At 43.0% G+C, this 21632-nt stretch overlaps 1 protein-coding gene across 6 annotated transcripts in view; it reads left to right on the top strand.

Moving 5' to 3' along the window:
* The first annotated feature begins 321 nt into the window (after positions 1 to 321).
* The window catches only part of Dclk1 (doublecortin like kinase 1), a 293883-nt gene continuing 272572 nt past the window's right edge, over positions 322 to 21632 (top strand). For 2 of the 6 annotated variants that reach the window (XM_041659051.1, XM_041659050.1), the window contains exons 1-3: positions 322 to 585; positions 5019 to 5414; positions 14875 to 15221. In XM_041659051.1, coding sequence (XP_041514985.1) covers positions 5039 to 5414; positions 14875 to 15221 — 723 coding nt within the window. In that variant the 5' untranslated portion in view covers positions 322 to 585; positions 5019 to 5038. The remainder of the gene's footprint in view (positions 586 to 5018; positions 5415 to 14874; positions 15222 to 21632) is intronic. The other 4 variants (XM_041659045.1, XM_041659042.1, XM_041659043.1 and 1 more) reach the window with 3 other exon arrangements.

The raw sequence follows: 21632 nt of genomic DNA, 5'->3' as shown, positions 1-21632 counted from the left end.
CCATATTAGAAGATATGGCTGTGTGTGTGTGTGTGTTGGGGGGGGTGGTCCTCATTTGAGGAAGGCAACCTCGATTTTGGGTCACATCTCTGCTTTGCGCAAGTCCTGGCTCAGACCCATCTCTATCCATATTCTCTTTCTCAGTCCCCTCGGCCACCATCCAATCAACCCCCATCCTTTGGCAAGTCCGTCTAGGGAAGGCTTTGGAGGTGTCCAGGCAAGCCAAATCACCAAGATCATTGCAGCCAGGAACCTGGCTAAAGGAGAGAGGAAGACCCTGGACGCAAGCACTGTGGGTGCGCCCTGCCAAGGAGGGGGGGAGGGCGGAGCACGAGAAGGAGGGAGAAGGGAGGGCGTGAGAGCGAGTGAGACACAAGAAAAGCTTGCGCGCCACCGCCCTCCTCGGGAGAGAGGCAGGAGTGAGGCTGAGCAGAGAACCGCATTTCAATGAGGACCAGCCCCGGCGCATCCGTGCACTAGCGGCTGCAACCCAGACGCCCGTGCTCCGCAGCCCCAGCCGCGCCCAGCCCGGCGAGGACAGCTACAGCAGCCGGCCACAGACAACCCAGCGGCCACCCGCGACCGGTGCGTGCTTTGCCTGGGCTGGGGAAGGTGCGGGCAGGCCCCGCGGTGCCATCTGACCGCAACCCTGGTGGCCCCGGCCAAGGGTGGACCCCACTGGGCGGCAGCAGCCCCGCCCGCCTTTCCTCGAAAGGCGGCTGCCTGGGGCTGGCCAGTTTGGACTGGCCCGGGGCGTTGTGTGCCCGCGGCCTCGGGGCTGCTGGCTCCTGCCTCTTTTGTCTGGTGCCATCCGCCTTTAAATAGGGAGTCTGGCAAGCTGGGCCCGGCAGGCTTTCCATCGCCTTGTTGTTGGAGATGGAGAGCCTAGCCCGGGCGGAGGAGCTGGGAGAGGCGCTTGTCATTGTCAGGACTGGCTGTGGAGCTAGGACCAAGTGGGCTAGGAAGGAGTGGCTGGGCCTGTCTTCTTATTGTGTGTGTGTGTGTGTGTGTGTGCTGTGTGCGTTCCCGAGTGCCCAGGAGGGTGGCATGTGCCTGGTGATGAGGGCTGCAGTGTGGGTGTTGCAAGTACCTTTTTGCATGGTCTCAAGTTCCTCCGGGGACAGCCAGGCAGCCTCGTGTACGAATTAGTACCTGCAGTGCTAAAAACATGCAGAGAGGAAAAGACATTTTCCTCCTAGGGGGAGCGCACACACAGCACCGCATTGCCCCACAAAAGAGGCTGCTTTTGGAAACCAGGTTTTTTGCGAGGCATCACCGCTGGATTTGGCAAGAAAATGCTTGTGGGTGAGAGGAAGCGAGAAGGTTTCATTCAAACCGGCTCCCACTCTGACTGCACCCGTGAATGTGTGCCCAGGTTACTGTGCACATACTCTCAGCTGCCACACTGCAGGGTGTTCCGCAAAAGAAACGTGTCATGACTGTTCCTAAATATATCTATCATAGCCTTTCAATGAGAAAGGAAAGTAGGGCAGCATTCCAGGTATCGAATGTTGCATGGATGCAGGTTAGGAGGGATTTCAAGAGAGGTCATATGCTGGACAATTTAAAAGATGCTCACATCCTGTGATGTGTTCGTTTGGGGTGGTGCAGGCACTCAGAAGATACATGCGTGTGTCTTTTATTCTTGCATCTCTATTCACTTGGATCCTAATCCGACTGCTAAAATATGCCTTGGATTTCCAGATGTGATAACTAGGGTTTATGCTAGGTGTGTGTGTGTGTGTGTGTGTGTGTGTTTCCAAATTGCTGAAATGGCAGCCCATTCATAGAGAGAAAGGTGAACATAGATATTCCTCAGAATGGTGAGAAATCCCACAAAGAACAATGGTGCTTTTGGGGCTTTGTGATATTTACAGGAAATGTTCACGTTCTTCTCCACCCATGATTTGTGGTCTCTGTGGCTGAGGATGGAGAGTCCCTTCTTGGTGCCAAGACACACGTATCCCAAGACCTCTCACTCACAGTCTGTGAATGCTGGTCCAGCATCTTCTAGCCAACATCTTCTACAGGAAGTGTGACCCTGTGGAAGCCCAGAGAATTTTCTTCTGGAGTTCTTAGTTCACGTGTATGACTACATCTCTGAAAGCTGAGCTAGCGGAGGCAAGGGGACAGCACGTGTTTTCATACCACACACGACTACCACAAGACTCACGTGTGAAGGGAGGGCTTTGACCTTCACTTAGCCAAAGCTGTGGCCTTGACAGCAATTTCACTTTGAGTTGGGTTCTGCTTTGCTGGCACCATCTGCACCTGCTCACTGATGGGAAGCGGGAGAGGTAATCCCTGCCCTGAATGAACCCATGACTAAATCAACCAAACTCTTCTGTGCTTTAAGTAGATTTATTTTCACTTGGTTTGGAGTCTTGTTCCTAAAAGTGTTCCCAGCTCAAGCAACTGCCAACACTTCTTGGCAGCTGTGAACCTCTGAAGACCCTTGGAATTGGATTTTTACTGTCTCTGGTCACATCAGTGTGCCACATTTTGCTAGCTCTCTGTTTATTTCTTCTTGTTTACATCTACTTGGGAGGAAGCCTCTAGGAATGAAAGAATGGTCAATGCCTTTAAAAAGGAAACAAACCCAATCGAAAGCCACCTCTGCCTTTGTCACTTAGGAAGTTCTGAAGCTTACTGAGTGAGCTCAACATGGCAGACTCCTCCACTCTCTCCTCCCTCTTTCATGTCCCCCTTCTCCCCTCCCCCCTTTTCATCAAACTCCCTTCCATCCTCAACTCACACACCGTTTTGAAAACAGATTACTTAACAAATATATGGGCAAAGTAGGAGCAGGTACCAATATCAGGGCAGAATTATGATTCTGTAATGCAGCTAAGTCTACGGGATTGATCCCAGTGGTGACTGTTTTGAAGTAAGTTACTTCAAAACCAGCAAAACCACTTCACAGCTGGTAGAGTTTTAATAAAGATGCAAAATTAGATTGTGATTGATTGTTTGAGACCTGAGAGTCAGTTTTCCTGTTTGAAGGAGAGATGCACTGAACTCAAACAAAGGACTTTAATCATACTGTGCTCTTCCCTTTGTACCCCCAGGCCTCCCAGTGGACTTTGCAACACAAGGCCCCTGGTTAGTTAGGTGTCCAGCACAAAGTCACTGAGCTAGACAGGTGTGATAGCTTCAAAACTCATGCTTCACGTGGAACCAGGGCCTAGTGTCATAGACCTGGGGCAAAGAACACCTACTTTGGAATCATGATAAACGAAACTTGAAAATCCAACTCCCTCAACTATAACTTGGAGACTCTGGGTAAATCCAACTTTTTAGACCTTGCTTTGATGGGACTGACTGACTTCTGTGAGTTTTAGAAGAGGTTTTTGTTTGTGTTGCTTTTAGAGACATTAAATAACTGTTGGCTGAATCCTACGGTCACTGTATCCTGGACATCAATATTCTTTTCTTTTTTTTCATTTTTTGGACATTGGATTCTCTAGCTATATTTTTGTGTATAAATTTTCTTATTATAAGTTTTATTTAATCAACTAGCTAATTAATTTAGAGGCTTTTGGGACAGGATCTCATGTAGCCCAGGTTGACCTCAAACTTAACTATGGGACTGAAGATGGCCCACCACACTCAGTTTATCACAAACTTTAAATTAAATTGACTTACTCAACTGATACGTTAGTTTTTATGTAAACCAATTCTGAATGGCTTGGGCGGGGGTCAGTTCGCTGAACGTGAAGAGATAGTCACAAGAAGACACGGTAGTTTTGTTGAGTCTAGGGAAACTTCCCATCGGTGACTTGGGAAGTACAAGGGAGAGCTTGGTTCTTCCTTTGTACTTCTATCTCACTTACATGCTATTTAAGTGTGCCTGGAATTTCATCATGAAAAGTGTATCCTTTCTGACTGAGGCTTTTTCCACTCTCCAGACTGTTGGGTTGAAACTGATCCTCCCACAGGAGTTCCATTCTTTATCCGTTACCTAGCAAGAATGGCTTTATCCAATAAGCAGCTTGCTGACCACAGGGCCCCATAGAGAGCAGAATGTGTGGCAGGACGATCCCTTTTCCAGAGGCTCATGGGATGGCAGTCAGGTGCCTCCTTTGCAAGAGGGGGTAGGTGATGGCTCTGTTTCCACTAGCTACCTCTGTGCCAGGGTCAGGAATACAAAGCACACTTTATTTAAATAAATCAGTGCTCATTACTTGCAAACTTTGCATTTATTAGTACCCGATATGAATGGTGATATAGGTACTATTCTTATTCCTGCTTCTGAGTTTTACAGGTGCCAATCAAGTCGATATCTCAGGTTATAGAGTTAGTAATGGGTCAAGTATGTTCAACAATCCTCCTCTTCCTTTCCCCTTCACCCTCATTTTGTAATCCTCTATTATTATTATTATTATTATTATTATTATTATTATTATTATTTTACTAAGCACAAGCAAAAGGTCTGGAGTGAAGTCATGTTTTAGCATATAAGATATGTGCTTATGTTCAAAGTCTTTTTTAAAAGGAGATAGAACCTCCAGATGGATCTAATTTTTTTCTTCACCTGGCCATAGGGAGCACGCAGAGGTCAAAGCTCTTACAGTCTGACCACGAAATGCTAACCCCTTCGCTTCCCCACCCTGCTTGATGTATGAAAGCTCACTTTTTCTTCCTGCCGGTGGGATTGGCACACCACCTGGGCACAGCTCATATTACTTGGGGGAAATGTGAAGGAATATTCCAGGCCCCAGTTTCTCTGCTTAGAAACATGCAGGTGACCCCTTGAGAGGATGTGATTGTAGCCTGAGGGGTGGTAGGCAGACAGCAGTGGGAGCTGTATATAACCAAACTGTGGCTGAGTAATAGGCTGTTAACACGGAAATCTGCTTTCTTCTATTCCTTGCTTATTATCCTCCTCCTCTTTCTCTCCCACTCCACAACCCAAATACATCACCAGTCATTGCAGTGTTTCCTCCCGGCAGCTCTCATAGCCTCTCAACCCAAGATCTTCAGGTAACCAGGTCTGTGTCTCTTTCTGGGGTTCGCAGGTTCCACACACAAAGCAGTCATGTCGTTTGGCAGAGATATGGAGTTGGAGCATTTTGATGAACGGGACAAGGCGCAGAGGTACAGCAGGGGGTCCCGGGTGAACGGTCTGCCCAGTCCCACACACAGCGCCCACTGCAGCTTCTACCGCACGCGCACACTGCAGACGCTCAGCTCCGAGAAGAAAGCCAAGAAGGTTCGATTCTACAGAAATGGTGACCGCTACTTCAAAGGGATTGTGTACGCCATCTCTCCAGACCGCTTCCGATCCTTCGAGGCCCTGCTGGCTGATTTGACCCGAACTCTCTCGGATAACGTGAATTTGCCCCAGGGAGTGAGAACCATCTACACCATCGATGGAGTCAAGAAGGTCTCCAGCCTGGACCAGCTGGTGGAAGGTGAGTCTTTGAGAACCTCTGGGGACCCTGAAGGCAACTGAGACCACTGAGGGTCACTTGTCTGTTAGCCCATGGTTAGGAGCCCCTTAATGCTTAACATATTTAAGTTTCTGCTCCATAAAAACGAAAAGAAAGTGGATGGTATTCAGCCAGGTAGCTAGCTCCTAATAATGACAGGTAGAAGGAAAATGTATCAAACCCCAAAGAACCCTGTCTGCTTTCTCAAACCTATGCCCTGTTAATCATTGAAGTTTGTTTTTATGTCTTCACTTGCATAGTTCAGGGATGTTTCTAGACACCAGCTGAACTATTGTGTCGTGATGTCCAAAAGGTCTCGAAGTGAGGGTATGAAATTTTAGAGTGGAGAGGGACTTAGGAAAGATACAAAATCCATTCAGTTTATCGCTGAAGATCCGAGACCAGAAAACTCAAATAGTATGTCTATGGTTATATGATAAGTTAGTGGTGACCACTGAAGCAAAAATAGGGTCTTCTAACAATGCTGTCCACTGGGTGCCTCCTGGAGAGGGTTATTATCTTCCAGTGGTATTTGAGACTAAGAAGAAATTTGTCTGTTCATATTTTTTTTTTAAATCTAGTTCATTCTAACAGATAATCTGTTCTGGATGAGACTTTGCTCATCATTTGAACAAAGCATGAATTCATTCATTGCTGTAAAAATCATAACCAACTTTAATGATTTTGGGGTGCAATAACTGGTACTGAGTATCCCTAAGAGTCCTTTGGAGAGAGAGGTCTTTCTGAGCTTAAGTTTTGAAGGTGAGGATGAAGTAGCTGGCACCTTCAGACCAAATGCAGCCTATTGTTGTTCTGAATTCATCTTTTTTTCCAGCAGGATTTGGCCAGGTCCCACTGTCCAGCTGGGTCCTGGGCTTGTATAGGTAGCAGGGAGCATTCCATCCTGCCTGATTGGCATCCAGACTTGCAGCCACATGGCTGCATACAGTCAGAGCCCCCTTGTCTTCCTCTGTAGCTGGGGCTTCTGTGTCCCCCCACTTTCCCCTGGTCCCTCAGCAGGAGTTCCAGCCCAGGCCCAGTATGACTGGACACCAACCGGTGTGGAGCAGCCTGAGCTTTGTGTCTTTACTTTACGGGAATTCACATCTTTTTGGTGGCTTGTCACTCTGCCAAGATGCCTGTAGCCTTGGCTCTTTTCCTTCTATTCAGAGGTTGGAACTTCTAGCAAATTAAAGGGGAAGACTGACACGAGATCTCTCTGTGTCAACTTTGATTTTTGTGCCATGTCCTTTGTATGACCTTGGTAAATACAAGAGAAAGTCAAACATTTGGTGGTGTTTCCCAAGCACTCTGTAGCAAGATCAGCTGAGGCGGGTGTCTGACCTGTCACCAAGACATCCTGTGTGGGGTAGTGGTGTTGTAGAAAAGTGTGCTTAGATCTCAGCATGCCCCAGACAGCCAGGGCATTGATGCCTCGTTCTGCCCTAGAGTCACCTCAAACATCTAGGCGTCTCGAAGACAAGGGTACTTCTGCTTTTTTCGCTCAAAATTGGCCTGGACTCACCATTCACACTGATCAAAGAGAGGCCATGGGACATGGCTGCTGACCGTACTGCCTTCCTAGCCATGGCATGGCTGGTCACCAGCGTCTCCGCTCACTCTCCTGCTTATTTTACCATAATATAATGCCTGCACTGAGCTATTGCTGCCTTGGTCGAAGACGGTTATGCTAGCTGAAGTAACTGAGCGTGTGTCCAACCCTAGTCAGAGCCCTTGACTATGTAAGTCCTTGTGGTTCCCACAGGGATCCTGAGAGGGCAACATCACATAGCAGCAAATGGTAGAGGTAGGATTTGAACTCAGGAAGGTAGGCACCAAGATGCATTATGCTGTGACGTTAGCTCCTGCAAAAGGCACTTTAGTGCTTTTTCAGTGTGTTCATTGTCTTCTGGTGCACTGGGAAGGCAGACGTTCAGTACAACATTCTCTAGAAACCACCTGCTCCTGTGCCCAGTAGTGGATCTCAATGAATATTTTTCTTCTACTACTTCTTGGAAAACTTTTTTCTTTTTCAAATGTGAAGCACAATTAATAAAAACTCAGAAATAAATATTGGGGTTCAACCTGAAGACCAGAAAACTAATTCTTACCTTGACTTCAGTCTGAAAATGGTGATCCTGCCTCCAAGAGACCTCAGGATGAGATTGTGACCTAGAGCTGTCTTCTCTTGTCTTATAATCCTCTCCAGCTCTAGAATTAAGGGCATGCACCTCTACCGCCTGGCTTCTATGGCAAAATAGTGTGGCTCCGGGGATTAAGAGTGTGTGCCATTGTCGTTCCTGGGTTTAAAATTGTATGTCATTGCTGCCCAGTCTGTAAGGCTAGCCAGTGTGGCTGTTTTATTTTTCTGATCCTCCGGCAAGCTTTATTTATTAAAATACAAGTGAAATGCCACTACAAAAATGTTTTTATTATGCACTTAATTCTAAAATTAGAAACTGTTGATCTCAGAAATAGTTATCTTTTAAAAATATTTATTTATTTTAAATGTATGAGTGTTAGATCTGCATGTATGTATGTGTTGCACATGTGGGCAGAGCCTACAGAGAGGCCAGAAGAGGGAGTTAGATACTTTGAAACTGGAGTTATAGATGGTTATGAGACACCTTGTGAGTGTTGGGACCAGAACCTGAGTCCCCTGAAGGAGCAGCCAGTGCTCTTAACCACTGAACTGTCTTTACAACTCCCAAAGTCATTTTTTGATTTTCTCTCAATGCTTTCCCCACAACCAATATAGACCAACTGCTGATGGACTATTCTGATGTTTAAATTTTTTTTAAAAAAAAAATAGACCTTTTTTTTCTCCCAGTTGAATGATATCTTTAGTGTCTCGTGTGAGTCTGCATATTTTTTGAATTTTTAGTTAAAACATTTTTTATTCATAATACTGACAATTAGTGTGCAGCTGCACTTAGTGTTTAAATAGCTAGCAATTCATTGATATTTGTTTTTTTGTCTATTACATTTTTGCTTAGCCCATTAAAATGCAAAACGTTGCTTCATCCTCATTAGGCCCATATCCCTCACTTCCCAAGCTAATTTATGCAAACATCAGTTCGTGATGTCAGTTTTCTATTTTCCTTCCCAGCACGCCAAAGTTTGAGTTTTAATTTAAATCCTCTAGTCAGTGTAGTGCGAGTGTGTTTGGCTTGCAATTACTTTCTAAAGTTTGTTCTTTCTCACTTCGTGTCGGGCTAAAAATTCCAAGTCACTATGACAAATGTGGGCTTTATTTATAAATCGTATGGACACTTTCTCTGTTTTATTATTAGACTCTGATCATTAGGCATAAGTGTGCTCCAGGCACACTGATAGATTCTGAGCTCAATTCGGTGCTGAGCTCAAATTATGTAAGAAGCGATTGACTGTGTGTTTGTACAAACAAGTGATTGTGTGCCTGTCTGTGTCTGTATTATCTTGGCACGCTGACACGAGTGTACACACGTCTACTTAAGGGTGCATTGGAGGTGGCATTCCCAAGGATTTGCTTTTATGGCAGTCTTGGTATGTTTTCACAAGCCGTGACCTTCACCGAGGACAGCTGTCCTGCAGCCCTCTTTTGGCAGTGGCTCACCTGGGGTGTGACCTCCTTCCCCAGTTCTGAGCCATTTTGGTTCTACTTTGGGGATACAGCTGTTGTGGAGAAATCAGAGAACCACACCTAAATCCTTCAGACTCTTAAAAGAGGGATGTGGCAGGATCCTGAACAATGGTTGGCTGATTCCTTCCCCTGCATTTCTAGGAGTGGGAGGACCAGAACCTTTTCATCTCAGGATACAAATAATGCAGCTACTAAGTCCCTGAACATCAATAAGTCCGAGCTTGTTGGATCAGAACTGTTAGAAACAATGGGGTCCCACCCCTTCCTCCATTTCCCCATGTGTCTTTGCACAAGTTGCCTAACTACGTGGCTATAGGAAGGACTTTATCCAATCCACAGCATTTCACCTAGCAGTTAAGGGATTTCTTGCCTGGCCTCACTTTTATTTGCCTGTCTTTTAGGATGGTTTTCTTCCTATCTTGGCGTAGCTTCTCTGCTCTATGTAGCTCATTTAATTTCACTGGGCTTCCCTCTGACGTGTCAAATAATTTAATAATTAATTTCTGTAAAGCTGTAAAGCAGGCTTTTCCATGAAAGTCCCCGGTGTGTAGTAGCTGTGTTCTTTCTTCATTTTCAGTCCTTTCTTAGTGTTACTAAACATATTACATCTACATGTAATCAACCCAGAATGGTAGCTTTAAATGCATCCAGTTCTGCACCTTGCTTTTCACTTAGCTTTAATACCTTGGAGACCCTTTCCTATCAATAACATTCTGAACAAGCGTGTCCTTTTATTTACTTAACACTATTCCTTGTATGGAGGGACCTTAGTTTAGTTAACCAGTCTCCTCTTGATGAGGTTCTAAGATATGTGCAACGGTTTGTTGTTACGAATAGTATTACAGTGAGCACACTTGGAAATATATTGCCTGTCCATGTGAGTGGTTGATTTTAGGAGGATTGCCTAGAACATTGTTGCATGGTGGTAATAGATGACCAGAGAATTCTTGTCCACCAATTTCCACTCTGACCACCTTCAAGGGGATGATGTTATCAAGTATCTTGTCATTTTTCTGTATATCAAGAAAATACTTCTATCTTGTTATGGTTTTAATTTCCGTCATTCATGTGTTTAAAGGACATTTACATATTTTGCTATGCCCTTTGCTTTGTACTTTTATCATTTTCTGCCACCTTGGAGTCTTTCCTGACTTGGATCTATTTTTCTTTTTAAAATATTAATCCTTTGTTTTAATGAGTTTTTTTCTATATTCATCTTAACCTATTGGCTTTGTTGATTGTGTTTTCTGTCATGTAGATTTATACAAAAGTTTATATAATCAAATATGCTAGTCTTTCAATTGATGGCTCTATTTTCATGTCTGCTGTGTGCACTGGGTTCAAGAAGTCATTTCTCCGCATTTTCTTGTTGCATTTTTAGGAAAATATTTTAATGGAGAAGAGTATAGAGTTAATGTGTGAATTGAGGATTAGATTTTACTTTTAAAAATCAAATCATTTGAGTAAATCACAAATAGTTCATGTAGAAACTACCTTGGTCTTACAGAGGTACTGCAAGACGGGTGTCTTGCTCTCCCTTTGGCCAGCTTCCATAATGGAAGGTCTGTAGACTAACAACACGTCCCAGCCACTGAATTCCATCTCTTCTCCATGGAGGTTGTGGATTTTATTGCTTTTAAGCAAACAGACATTGCATTTAGCCGCCATGTCTCTGTTGCTTCCGCTGAGCCATGGCAGCCCTTGGGAATCTGAATATTATTTCCTTAGCCTGCAGATTGCCCATCTGGTTTGGTCTGATGGTTGGTTTGGTACTGAGTGTTTGGCATAGAGATCCCACAGAAGGAACACTACATCCCTCTGAGGATGTCATTTCAAGGAAATGTTCTGTCCACACGCCTTACCTAAAGTCAGCAACTTTAGGTAAATGTTAATTCTGAAGTTACTGTGCCCCTCTTGGCAATGAGTAAGTATTGTAGGAGAACCTTTGAATCCTTGTAGACATATGGTCTCTCCTTGAGTTGCTCTTTATACAACTGAGCATCTGTCAGTAGAGCTGTAGTGATTGCTGCCGTGGTGTCCTATTTGTGAATTTCTACTTCCTTCTTTATCTGCCACACTTTAGACATGGTGCCCTCCCTCCACTCTCCTGTCTCGGATCATTTTCTGTGATCTCACTAGTTCCCATTATTTTAAGGGCACTATTAAATAATGACCTCTCTCCTCAGACCAGACTTCTCTTCTGCACTCTAGCTGCCTAGATGTATTCAGTTGAAATGAACCCTTGGTCTTATCCAACTCGGCTGTGTCAATGTGACACCCCCTTTGCCACCATCCAGAATCTGTTTCTCTTCTCCTGTTACAGACCTTTTGGGTGATGTCACCACCTACCAGCTTGCTAATATTGGCGAACTCCAAAGGTCTTATGTTGAAACATAACCATTGATGCGATGCTGTTAAAAGACAGAAACTTTGTGACTAGGTCGTGAGGATGGACTCACAAATAGAATATATGCTTGATAAAAGATCCCTATTGGAACTGCCTTGCCCATTCCCTCTATGAAGACACAGCAGGATGGTGCCATCTGCCAGGAAGAGGCTCTATGAATCCAGTCTCGATCTGGGACTACCACTTTCTAGAACCTCCAGAGAGAAATGTTTGGCATTTGTAAACTACCTTGTCTGTGGCACTCTGACATAGATGCCTGATGGAATAAGATGCTTCTAGTTTAATATCACCTGTAACTTCTACCCTTTCTACCTTTCAAATCCAAGATGATACCAAGCCTTGTTTGTTCTGACTGAGTCATTTCTCCGATTAATTCTCTCCTTTCTTTTGCTGTTTGGAAGTTTCTAAGACATTAGTACTGGGGACTTACAACCTCACCGCACTTTTAGGACTGAAAGAGAAATACACACATCTTCAATAAACATTGTGGAAAATTTTTTGAAACAGTGTAAAAAAAAAATCCCTCGTCTTTCTGCAACCTAGCTGTGGTCCCTGTTTCTTCTGTTTCTGTCTGCTTTCTGCTGCCTTGATAAGCACCATGACGTAAGCACACGGAGGAGGAAAGGGTCCGTTTCAGCTAACATCCTGCAGTCCGTCATGGAGGAAAGGCAGGGTAGGAACTCAGTGAAGGCACCTGGAAGCAGAGGCCTCAGAGCTCTTACTAGCTTGCACCTGTGGCTCCCTCAGTTTACTTTCTGAAATAACCCAGGACCACCTCCCCAGAGGTGACATCACCCGCAGTGGGCTGGACCCTCCCACATCAGTGCTCAATCAGAAAATCTCCTTACAGACTTTCTTGAAGGCCAATCCGATGGAGACATTGCCCAGTCAAGGATCTTCTTCCCGGACAGCTCTAGCTTGTGGCAATCAAAAATCTAACAAGGACAGCTATTATTCTATCTCATCTCAGACAGGTGTCCTCCTAAGAGGCAGACACACACACACACACACACACACACACACACACACACACTGAATCATGAGTAAGAACACAGGCTCTAGACTCATACCAATTACTCTTTGAATCTTGGTTTCATCTTTACTAGTCATGTGACCTTGAGCCAGCTACCTAGGTCATCCATCGTACCTCAGTGTGACCCACAGGGAGAGGCTGTGGTAAGGATTACAGGTGAGATGGCAGGCAGCAGCACATAGCCTGATCTATGGCTAACTTACTGGTTCAAGTTGTCCTTCCAAACCTACTGCATGGGTAAGAGGAAAGCTGCCTCTGGCCACTTTTAGAACAACTACGCATTGTGACACTTTTATCTCCACTGTCTGCTGAGCGTGGGTGAGTGCTAAGGATCGAATCCAGCACTCTGTGCTATATGTGTAGTAAGCTGAATTCCCAGGCTTTCTAATCTGACCTCCATAAGAGCTCAGTGAAGCTTCATAGAGCAACCTTGAAATCTAAGGGACTGGTCCAAGGTCACATGCTTACATAGCACAGTCCTGGGCCCGAATTTTTATATAGCTCATCCTACCGATGAGTCCATAATCCTTTAACAAAGTCTGAATGACACCGCTGCCAGCATCATATATGTTTACACGTATGGACACACACATGTACGTGTGTATGCACATCTATCTATGATATCTACTTGGATACTGGGGAAAATATACTTGGCATCAATCAGGCTCTGTCAATGAAGGGGGATGGATGAAACTTTAGTTTTATAGGTTTCTGTGGTGTGTAATAGGCATGTTTGAAAGAAGAGTTTAAAATCCTTAGCAAAATAAGTGTTGTTACATGTGTTGTCTGGGTTAGTTTTATGTCAACTTGACACAAGCTAGGATCAGCTGAGAAAGAGGGAACTTCAACTGAGAAAACACCACATTAGGTAGCCTATATCTAGTCTATGGGAACATTTTCTTCTTTTTTTCTTTTTCTTTTTTCTTTTTTTGGTTTTTCGAGACAGGGCTTCTCTATAGCTTTGGGGCCTGTCCTGGAACTAGCTCTTGTAGACCAGGCTGGCCTCGAACTCACAGAGATCTGCCTGCTCTGTCTTTCGAGTACTGGGATTAAAAGCCAGCACCACCACCACCTGGCCTGGGAACATTTTCTTTATTAATGTAGTGTCACCCCTGGGCAGGTGGTCCTGGGTGCTTTAAGAAAGCAGGCTGCGCAAACCATGGTGAACAAGTCAGTAAGCAGCGCCCTCCTCCATGACCTCTGCTTCAGCGCCTGCCTCCAGGTTCCTGCCTTGTGTTCCTGCCCGACTTCACTCCATGATGGAGCCAGAAGCTGAAATAAACCCTTTCTCCCCAGGTTTATCTCGGTTAGTGTTTAACCTCAACCATACGAGGCAAACTAAGACGCAGACGCAACTGCCTTTTTATTTTTGAAACTCCAGTTGGGGATGGGATATTTTTATGTGGCTGCCTAAGCCCATGGCATGGCACGCGCGTATTGTTAGTTTAAAAATAGAACCTGGATAACAGTAAATGGATTGTGCTGAATGAGGCCTGGGCCACTTTACCTGCAGTTACCAGGTTCTGCTCACAAAGGCTTCCTAATGAGGTGTGGGTGGGGTGGGGGTGCTGGGATAAAAATCTTTACTTTTAACGTGTTTCTGCCTCATTCCTGTGAAATATGTATTTAGAATTACTTATTTCACAACTTATTACAGCACCTGTGCTGTATTCTTTTGTGACTAATCTAGATATTTTCAGACTGAGTGTTTCGTTAGCAAATTCTCGAGTCACCGATTAATAAACCCTTCGTGGTATTCGAGTGCATTTGTGAGGGTACAGCTTGCAGGCAAGTCATTTTCTTCATTTTTGCCTGCCAGCAAGTTTGAACTGACTTGCTTGCCTGTGTGGCTTGATCAGCATGACGTAGACAATAGAAAAGAAGGGTAATCATCTCTGCTGGCTTTTACAACTTCTTCTGGCTAAACAGAATTTTGTATTGTGCTTTCACTAAACATGTATTACCTATCTTAAGAAGCTGTGTACTGATTTGGTTGTAGTTTTCCAATTACCTCAGGTACCAGATGTAAGCACTTCTAATTTTGAAGTCTGCCGAAAATTTAAAGGCTCTTATGTACCGACAGATAATCTCAATTTTGACTTCCAGTTCGTTTCCCTTTGGAAGCTGATTCATGCATATTGATGTGTTTCTATCGGTGGGTTTTTTGTTTTGTTTTGTTTTGCTTTGTTTTCCTTCACAATAAGCTAGTCTGCATCAACAAAAGAAATCGTGTTTTAAGTTAATTTGCAGTCATTCTTTCATTGATTTGAAAGTCATAGGCAACTCTTGCCCTGCGTAGAAATGGAGACACGAGAGACCAATTGTGAGGAAGGAAATGGGTTCCCCAGATGTCAACTTGAAATCCCCCTCTCTTCCTCAGGTGAAAGCTATGTCTGCGGCTCCATTGAGCCCTTTAAGAAGTTGGAATACACCAAGAATGTGAACCCCAACTGGTCCGTGAATGTCAAGACCACCTCGGCTTCCCGGGCAGTGTCTTCGCTGGCCACTGCCAAGGGGGGACCCTCAGAGGTTCGGGAGAATAAGGATTTCATTCGGCCCAAGCTGGTCACCATCATCAGAAGCGGAGTGAAGCCACGGAAGGCTGTCAGGATCCTGCTGAACAAGAAGACGGCGCATTCCTTCGAGCAGGTTCTCACTGACATTACCGATGCCATCAAGCTGGACTCGGGCGTGGTGAAGCGCCTGTACACCCTGGATGGGAAGCAGGTAAGGTGGGGTTTTGGGGGACTCTGATTTTATGGGCAAGAATCAGGAAATCGTGAGGTTATGCCTGGCATGCAGTGGGACCTCAAACACATGCTTTGTTGGTGTTGATGGGACTGGGTCACCTGGTTCACAAACACTTCTTGATCCGAGACTAGTTGAAGTTGGTACCAGACAGGATTGTTCATCAAAATAAAGAGAAAAAAAAAAAAAACCCAGCAAAGCAAGGGTGAGGGTTGTCTTTAAAAAAAGAAATTGACATTTTTATTATCTCAGTAATTATTTGCTTAGCGTAATGGTGCTGTTCTGTCTTCTGATTTCAAGTTTGTCCTGTGCCCTTTAAGGCCTGTTAGAGCCATAAAGACGACTAAGATGCTGAGAGAAACCGAGGCTGAAAGGGAAAAAATAGACAAGCACTTGTTGAACTAAATAACAATGTATGGTTCTATGTCTCAGGAATGTTCATTAGTCTGAGTCAATGGAATTGTAGAGACTGTAACTAAGAAATGCCATATTTCTACCTGGGCTACTCTGAGAAGCCTTGTAAGGATGGGAACCACAGGAAAAGTTCATACTGATCATATATAGGCATGGCATGTTTGCTACTCATTTGGAGCTGAAAGGTGCCCTTTTGTCTATGATGGTCATTTTGAGCATTCTTACCTTTGCTTGAAATGTGTGTTTTTGCAAAACTTTTATTAATATGTAAAAATCTCATGCAACGTATTTTGATCATAGTCATCCCCTGCTTCATCCCCCTAAGTCCTCCCAGATCTACCCCCACCTTCTTACCGCCTTCCAATTTTGTGCCATCTATCTATCTATCTATCTATCTATCTATCTATCTATCTATCTATTTATTTGTAACCCACTGAATCCACTTTGTGCTGCTCATGCATCGAAGGGTATGGGACCACCCACTGGAGCATGGTCAGCCTACCGGAGGCCTTTTTACCCTTCCGCAAAACTCCCTCCCCCAGAAACCATCCCTGAAATGTAGCTTTTAATGTGTTTTTTAAACTACATTTTATAATTTGAAGGTAGTTTGAAGGATTTGCATGTTTAGCTCATCTTAAAATCTAAACTAGATTCCTAATGAAGAGACTTCTTGTACTAAGTAGAATTCTCTTGAAAGTCCTAAAGGCTGACACAGCCCAAGCTTATGAATGAGAATAGATGCCAATACTACAAGGAGTGTCAGTCATGGAGAATCCTTTCCCCAGGGTTCCATTCAAATGTCCTAACTTATTAAAATTCATTAGGAACGACGGGGTGTGCCAGTTGTCTGTGAGTATTGACCAGCTTCTGCTTGTCTCATAAAACTTGTATGTGACTAAGGATTCATGGGGGTAATAGCCTCCTTCTTCGAGGCCTAAGAGGCCTGAATGTCCACTGTATATCAGAGCCAGCAAGGCCACCATGAGCTTGTGAACTATGGTGGTAACGAGGAGACAAACTTCACCTTTAGATGTTCAAGTCCGTCTCAGGTTGTGTAAACATTCCACAGTTCTGTGTTTTCCTGAGGTGATTTGTTTTCAAGATGGGAATTTATCTGTTTTCAGAAAAGAGTAAAATTTGAGACAAAAAATACATACCCATGAAAGGGGAATTGGGACACTCTGTGGGTAGAGGGAGAGTATCAGCAATGGGTGACACAGGGGACACAGCAGACAGCAGGGAAGGGGAACGAACGAGAACAAAGCGGTGAAGCCTGTGGAGAAGAGCGCTACAAGGAAACCTCTTACTTCGTATGTTAGCATAATGAACGCAAAATCATTTTAAATTATGTATAAGTACTCCTCTTCCATTCCCCTTGTCTTCCCCCTCTTCTGCTCTTTCTCATTTAGAATTTGAAGTATTCAAAATTACTACATACTAAGTCATGACGTCAGGAGCCGCTGCTTCGGCGAACACTTGCAACCACTTACTTTCTCCTAGATTTGATAGAATGTCTCAGTTGTTTCTTCTTTTCTGAATTTGCCCACCATCAACATTTCACAGTGTCTATGTTTGCTATGGACTAGTATAAATAATCGAGCGAATCATTCAATGTAATTGGGAATAATCCAGTGTTTAAGAGACAAAGACTGGGATTCAAATCTTGGCTTATCAACAGATGATTCTTGACAACATGTGACAGAGCTTTGTTATAATCACCAATAAGACATGGATATTATTATTCTTGTGCTGTAGAGTGTTTATGGCTTCAGCTATGACAGTGTATGTTACAGAACTGTTGAAGTATAATAATGACAATAGGTTGATCGACCATGAGTCTAAGCATATGGCATGTATGAACATGTCTAATCCCTACAAGTGTTGAATTGTTGTTCTTACTAAATAGAGGAGTGCACTAAGACATGATTTGCTAAACATTTTAAAACATGCTTAAAACATGTCTAAAGACACTAAATGGTAGAGTTAGGATATGAGCCAGTGACACTCAAGGGCTTGCTCTGGTAATCCCTACACCAAGGCAGATCTGGTCAAAAACACCTGCAAATCTCTTCAGGAAAGTTTTGAATGGAATGGTGGCAGGCAGTGTCCCATCACCCCAGTGAGGACCCTGAGGTCATTAACTTATAAAGAGAAAAGTACCTTGGCTCATAGGTCTGCAGGTATTAATCCATGACCATTCTTTTGGGCCAGTGGCAAGGCAGAACTCTGTATTAGGAAATCAGGCAAGGGAGCAACACCATTCATCTAATATCTAGGAAGTGAAAGAAAGTGGGAAAGAGGCCACGAAGGATCCACAGCCTTCTTCTAGGCTGTATCTCCAATACCAGTCTTACCATGAAGTCCACTTCTTAATGGTTCAACCACCTCGCATAGCACCAGCCGGAGAAATAAGCCATTAAGAATTCAGCCTGTAGAGGTTGTTCAATGTCTAAACTATAACAGAAGCATTCCCCCCAAGGAAACTCATTTGAATGTTTTCAGGATAGGGATGGATGGATGGATGGATGGATGGATGGATGGACAGAGATAGGTAGATACATAGTGAGACAGATTGTAACAGCGTAAACGAATGCAGACAGATTGTAAAAATATATATATCTATAGCTTTAATGTAGAAATAGACTTACAGAACCACCGTTCCCGCGGAGACCAGGAAAGCAGAAGCGACGGCTGGGAGCATGCTCACCAAATTTATAGGCAGACACTAGCCCGAGGCGAACACGCCCCCCAAGGGGCGGGACTTATCCCTACATCTCCCCTTTTTGTCTAAATAAGACAGAACCAAACCAAATACAACTATATACAATAACAACAAATAATAAATATAACCAACAATATTGAGAACAAAATCTTTGCTAAACATTCTATCTCAAGGAGTCCAAATAATGTAGAGAGTAACTACAATTATATAATCTTCAACTCCGTCAAAGATCTGAGAAGGGAATAAACACTACTCAACAAATGAGATATATCCAAAATGTGCAACAATTGACAGAGACAACTGACTACCTGGGCAATCACCCAAAGTCTTGTTTGCAATGTTGAGTCAACCAATTTTGGCTAAGGCCTAACAAAACTGACATACCATTATTAAAGGCAAGGAACTTTTCAAAACTATCTTACCCTGTCTTGGCAGGATATGACAGTCCTGTTTTATCCATTGATGCATGCTCTGTATCTCTGTCAGTGGTTGAGGTATGGGCATTTCTTTGCCCAAAGGCCAGTTCTGCCAAAAAGAAAGGCTCCAGGTGGAGTGTCTTTGGTGCTCAACATTCTCTCGGGAATAGAGCGGTGTTGCCAGGAGCAATTGTGTCTCACTATCACGAAACTCTGAGTTAGATTAAAGGCCATTTTCTACAGCTCTTTGAAGAGGTTGAAGATTATCTATCTATACTGAGTATAATCTCTATATATCTAGAGAACCTGATTAGTCTAATTATAAATGACAAACTTAGATGACTATTTATCTATATAATTCTCAATATCTATCTAACTTAAAGACTAAGACAATAAACAACTGTGTAACAAATGAGGATAATGACCTCCAAATATAAACACTGTACAAATATACATTGCAATATGGTAAATACATATCAATACACAAACATTATATAAGTATCTTAATCAGAGGTAGAAATGTACACTGCAATATGGTAAATATATACAATATATATTTATCAATACAATATATGTCAATACATAAAAAATGTTTTAAACAGAGATAGAAACATGCATGCATACAATAGTCAATATAATTTAACTTTGTGTCAATATACAAGAATCGATACCAATATATTTGTCTAAAAGCAGTAACTCACAATTATAAATCTATTATCCCATCATTCCCTCTTTTTTTTTTTCAAAATGATCCCTGAGCTTATGAAATTCCTCCCTCAACCTCCCAACCCCTAAATGATGTCCCTAAACCCAGGGGTAAATTTTACTGGGAGAGGGGATGTAGTCCTCTAGAATTACTTCCAGCTCTCATGGGGGCGACGTTCTTTCTGGGGGATCCTGTGAAAGTAAAATGATGGTTAAATTTCAAGATCAATGTCTTTTAAAATTGCAAATAGTCTCTGAGTATTTTGTGGAGGTCTGGCCAGAATGTTGTACAAGATGTGCACCATTTCAGCTAACCAAGCTGGGATCGTCTTGTGCAGCTGGTATCCAAAACAGGTCTTGTAGTAGCGCTATCAGTATCATGACGTCATATCAACCAGGTAGAGTTGTTGTTGTGGGGCCCCATCTTCTTCCTGGAAACTTCAAATGTCACTTCAGGAAAAACTCATTGTTCATTGTGAAAAACTTAAACATTAATAATATAGACATACATATATATATTCAATGAAAGGCATGATAGATATATTCAATGAAAAGTATGATAGATATGGAGAAAAGCAAAGATGTTTTCTAAACTCATATTTCTCTCTGTCCCATATCATGGCTCTTGACATGAGACAGAAACTCCAGAAACTCTGGGTTTTTCTCTTATTAACAGGCTTGAAACTGGAGAGGGACTGAGCCAGAGTCCAACTTCAAAACCAGCTCTACGTATTTATAAAGAAATGTTTAATAAGACATATATATATAAATAAAATTAATACTTACAAAAATGTGTCCATCCATCAGTAATTAAATATTCAGGGTCCCTTAATTTCTTTGAAGATGAGTATTTTCCTGTGGAGATAAGAAAAGAACCCTGCCTCCAACCTATCTGTATTTCTTACCATCAGTATGCTCGCCATCCTTATGAAAGGATTGTTATTTATCTTTTCCAAGTAGCTTCTCTTCTTCAAACCGAACCTTTATTAATTTTGATGGTATCCACAATTTTTCCTCACCTGTGGAGATAAGAGCAAAACCCCTTCGCCAACGTAGCACATCTCCTGGCTTCCATTATGAGGTCAGCACATCCTTGAAATAAACTGGTTGATGTAGTTCAGTAGACTTTTCCATTATCCAATGTCTTTCTGCAGCTGTTGTTCCCTTCTCATTAGCGTTGAGAAAATTCAAGGTTAACAAAGCATTATGTAACCTATTTCTGGGGGTGTTTTCCACCCCTTTCTGTTTGTTCAACATATCCTTTATAGTTCGATTTGATCTTTCTATGACTGCTTGACCTGTAGGATTGTATGGTATACCTGTAACATGCTTGATATTGTAATAATCAAAAAACCGTTTCATTTTCCTAGAAACATAAGCAGGACCATTATCCGTCTTTATTTGTGTAGGTATACCCATGATAGCCATGACTTCTAATAAATGAGTGATTACTGAATCAGCTTTTTCTGAACTTAAAGCAGTTGCCCACTGAAAGCCTGAATAAGTGTCAATGGTGTGATGAACATATTTTAATTTGCCAAATTCTGCAAAGTGGAACACATCCATCTGCCAGATTTCATTCCTTTGGGTGCCCTTTGGATTAGCCCCTGCAGGCAGTAGCATTTGGTTATAGAAAGAGCAAGTAGGGCATTTCTTTCCAATCTCCTTAGCTTGTTGCCATGTAATTGAAAACTCTTTCTTCAAACCTTTGCTATTAACATGATGTTTTTTATGAAATTCAGAGGCTTGTAGCACACTACCAATCAATAATTGATCAATTTCTGCATTACCTTGTGCTAGAGGACCTGGCAGACCCGTATGGGATCGGATGTGTGTTATGTACATAGGGCAAAGCCTGTTCCTGATCAAATATTGAACCTGGAGAAACAATGAGGTTAGTTCTGTATCATCTGGTATAAATTCAGCAGTTTCAATATGTAAAATAACTCTTTCTGCGTATTGTGAATCTGTAACTATATTAATAGGTTCTTTAAAATCCCTTAGCACCATAAGAATGGCATATAATTCCGCCTTCTGGACAGAATTATACGGACTTTGTTCCACCTTACCCAAGTCTTCTGATTTGTAACCTGCCTTCCCTGATTTATTGGCATCAGTATAGAATGTACGGGC

This window comes from Microtus oregoni, unplaced genomic scaffold (genome assembly GCF_018167655.1).
Source record: "Microtus oregoni isolate MIOR12 unplaced genomic scaffold, Mior012 000010F_ref0000083, whole genome shotgun sequence".
Classification (NCBI taxonomy): Eukaryota; Metazoa; Chordata; class Mammalia; order Rodentia; family Cricetidae; genus Microtus; species Microtus oregoni.
Note: the sequence above shows the minus strand (reverse complement) of the source record. Positions and strands in the feature narration are given on the sequence as shown.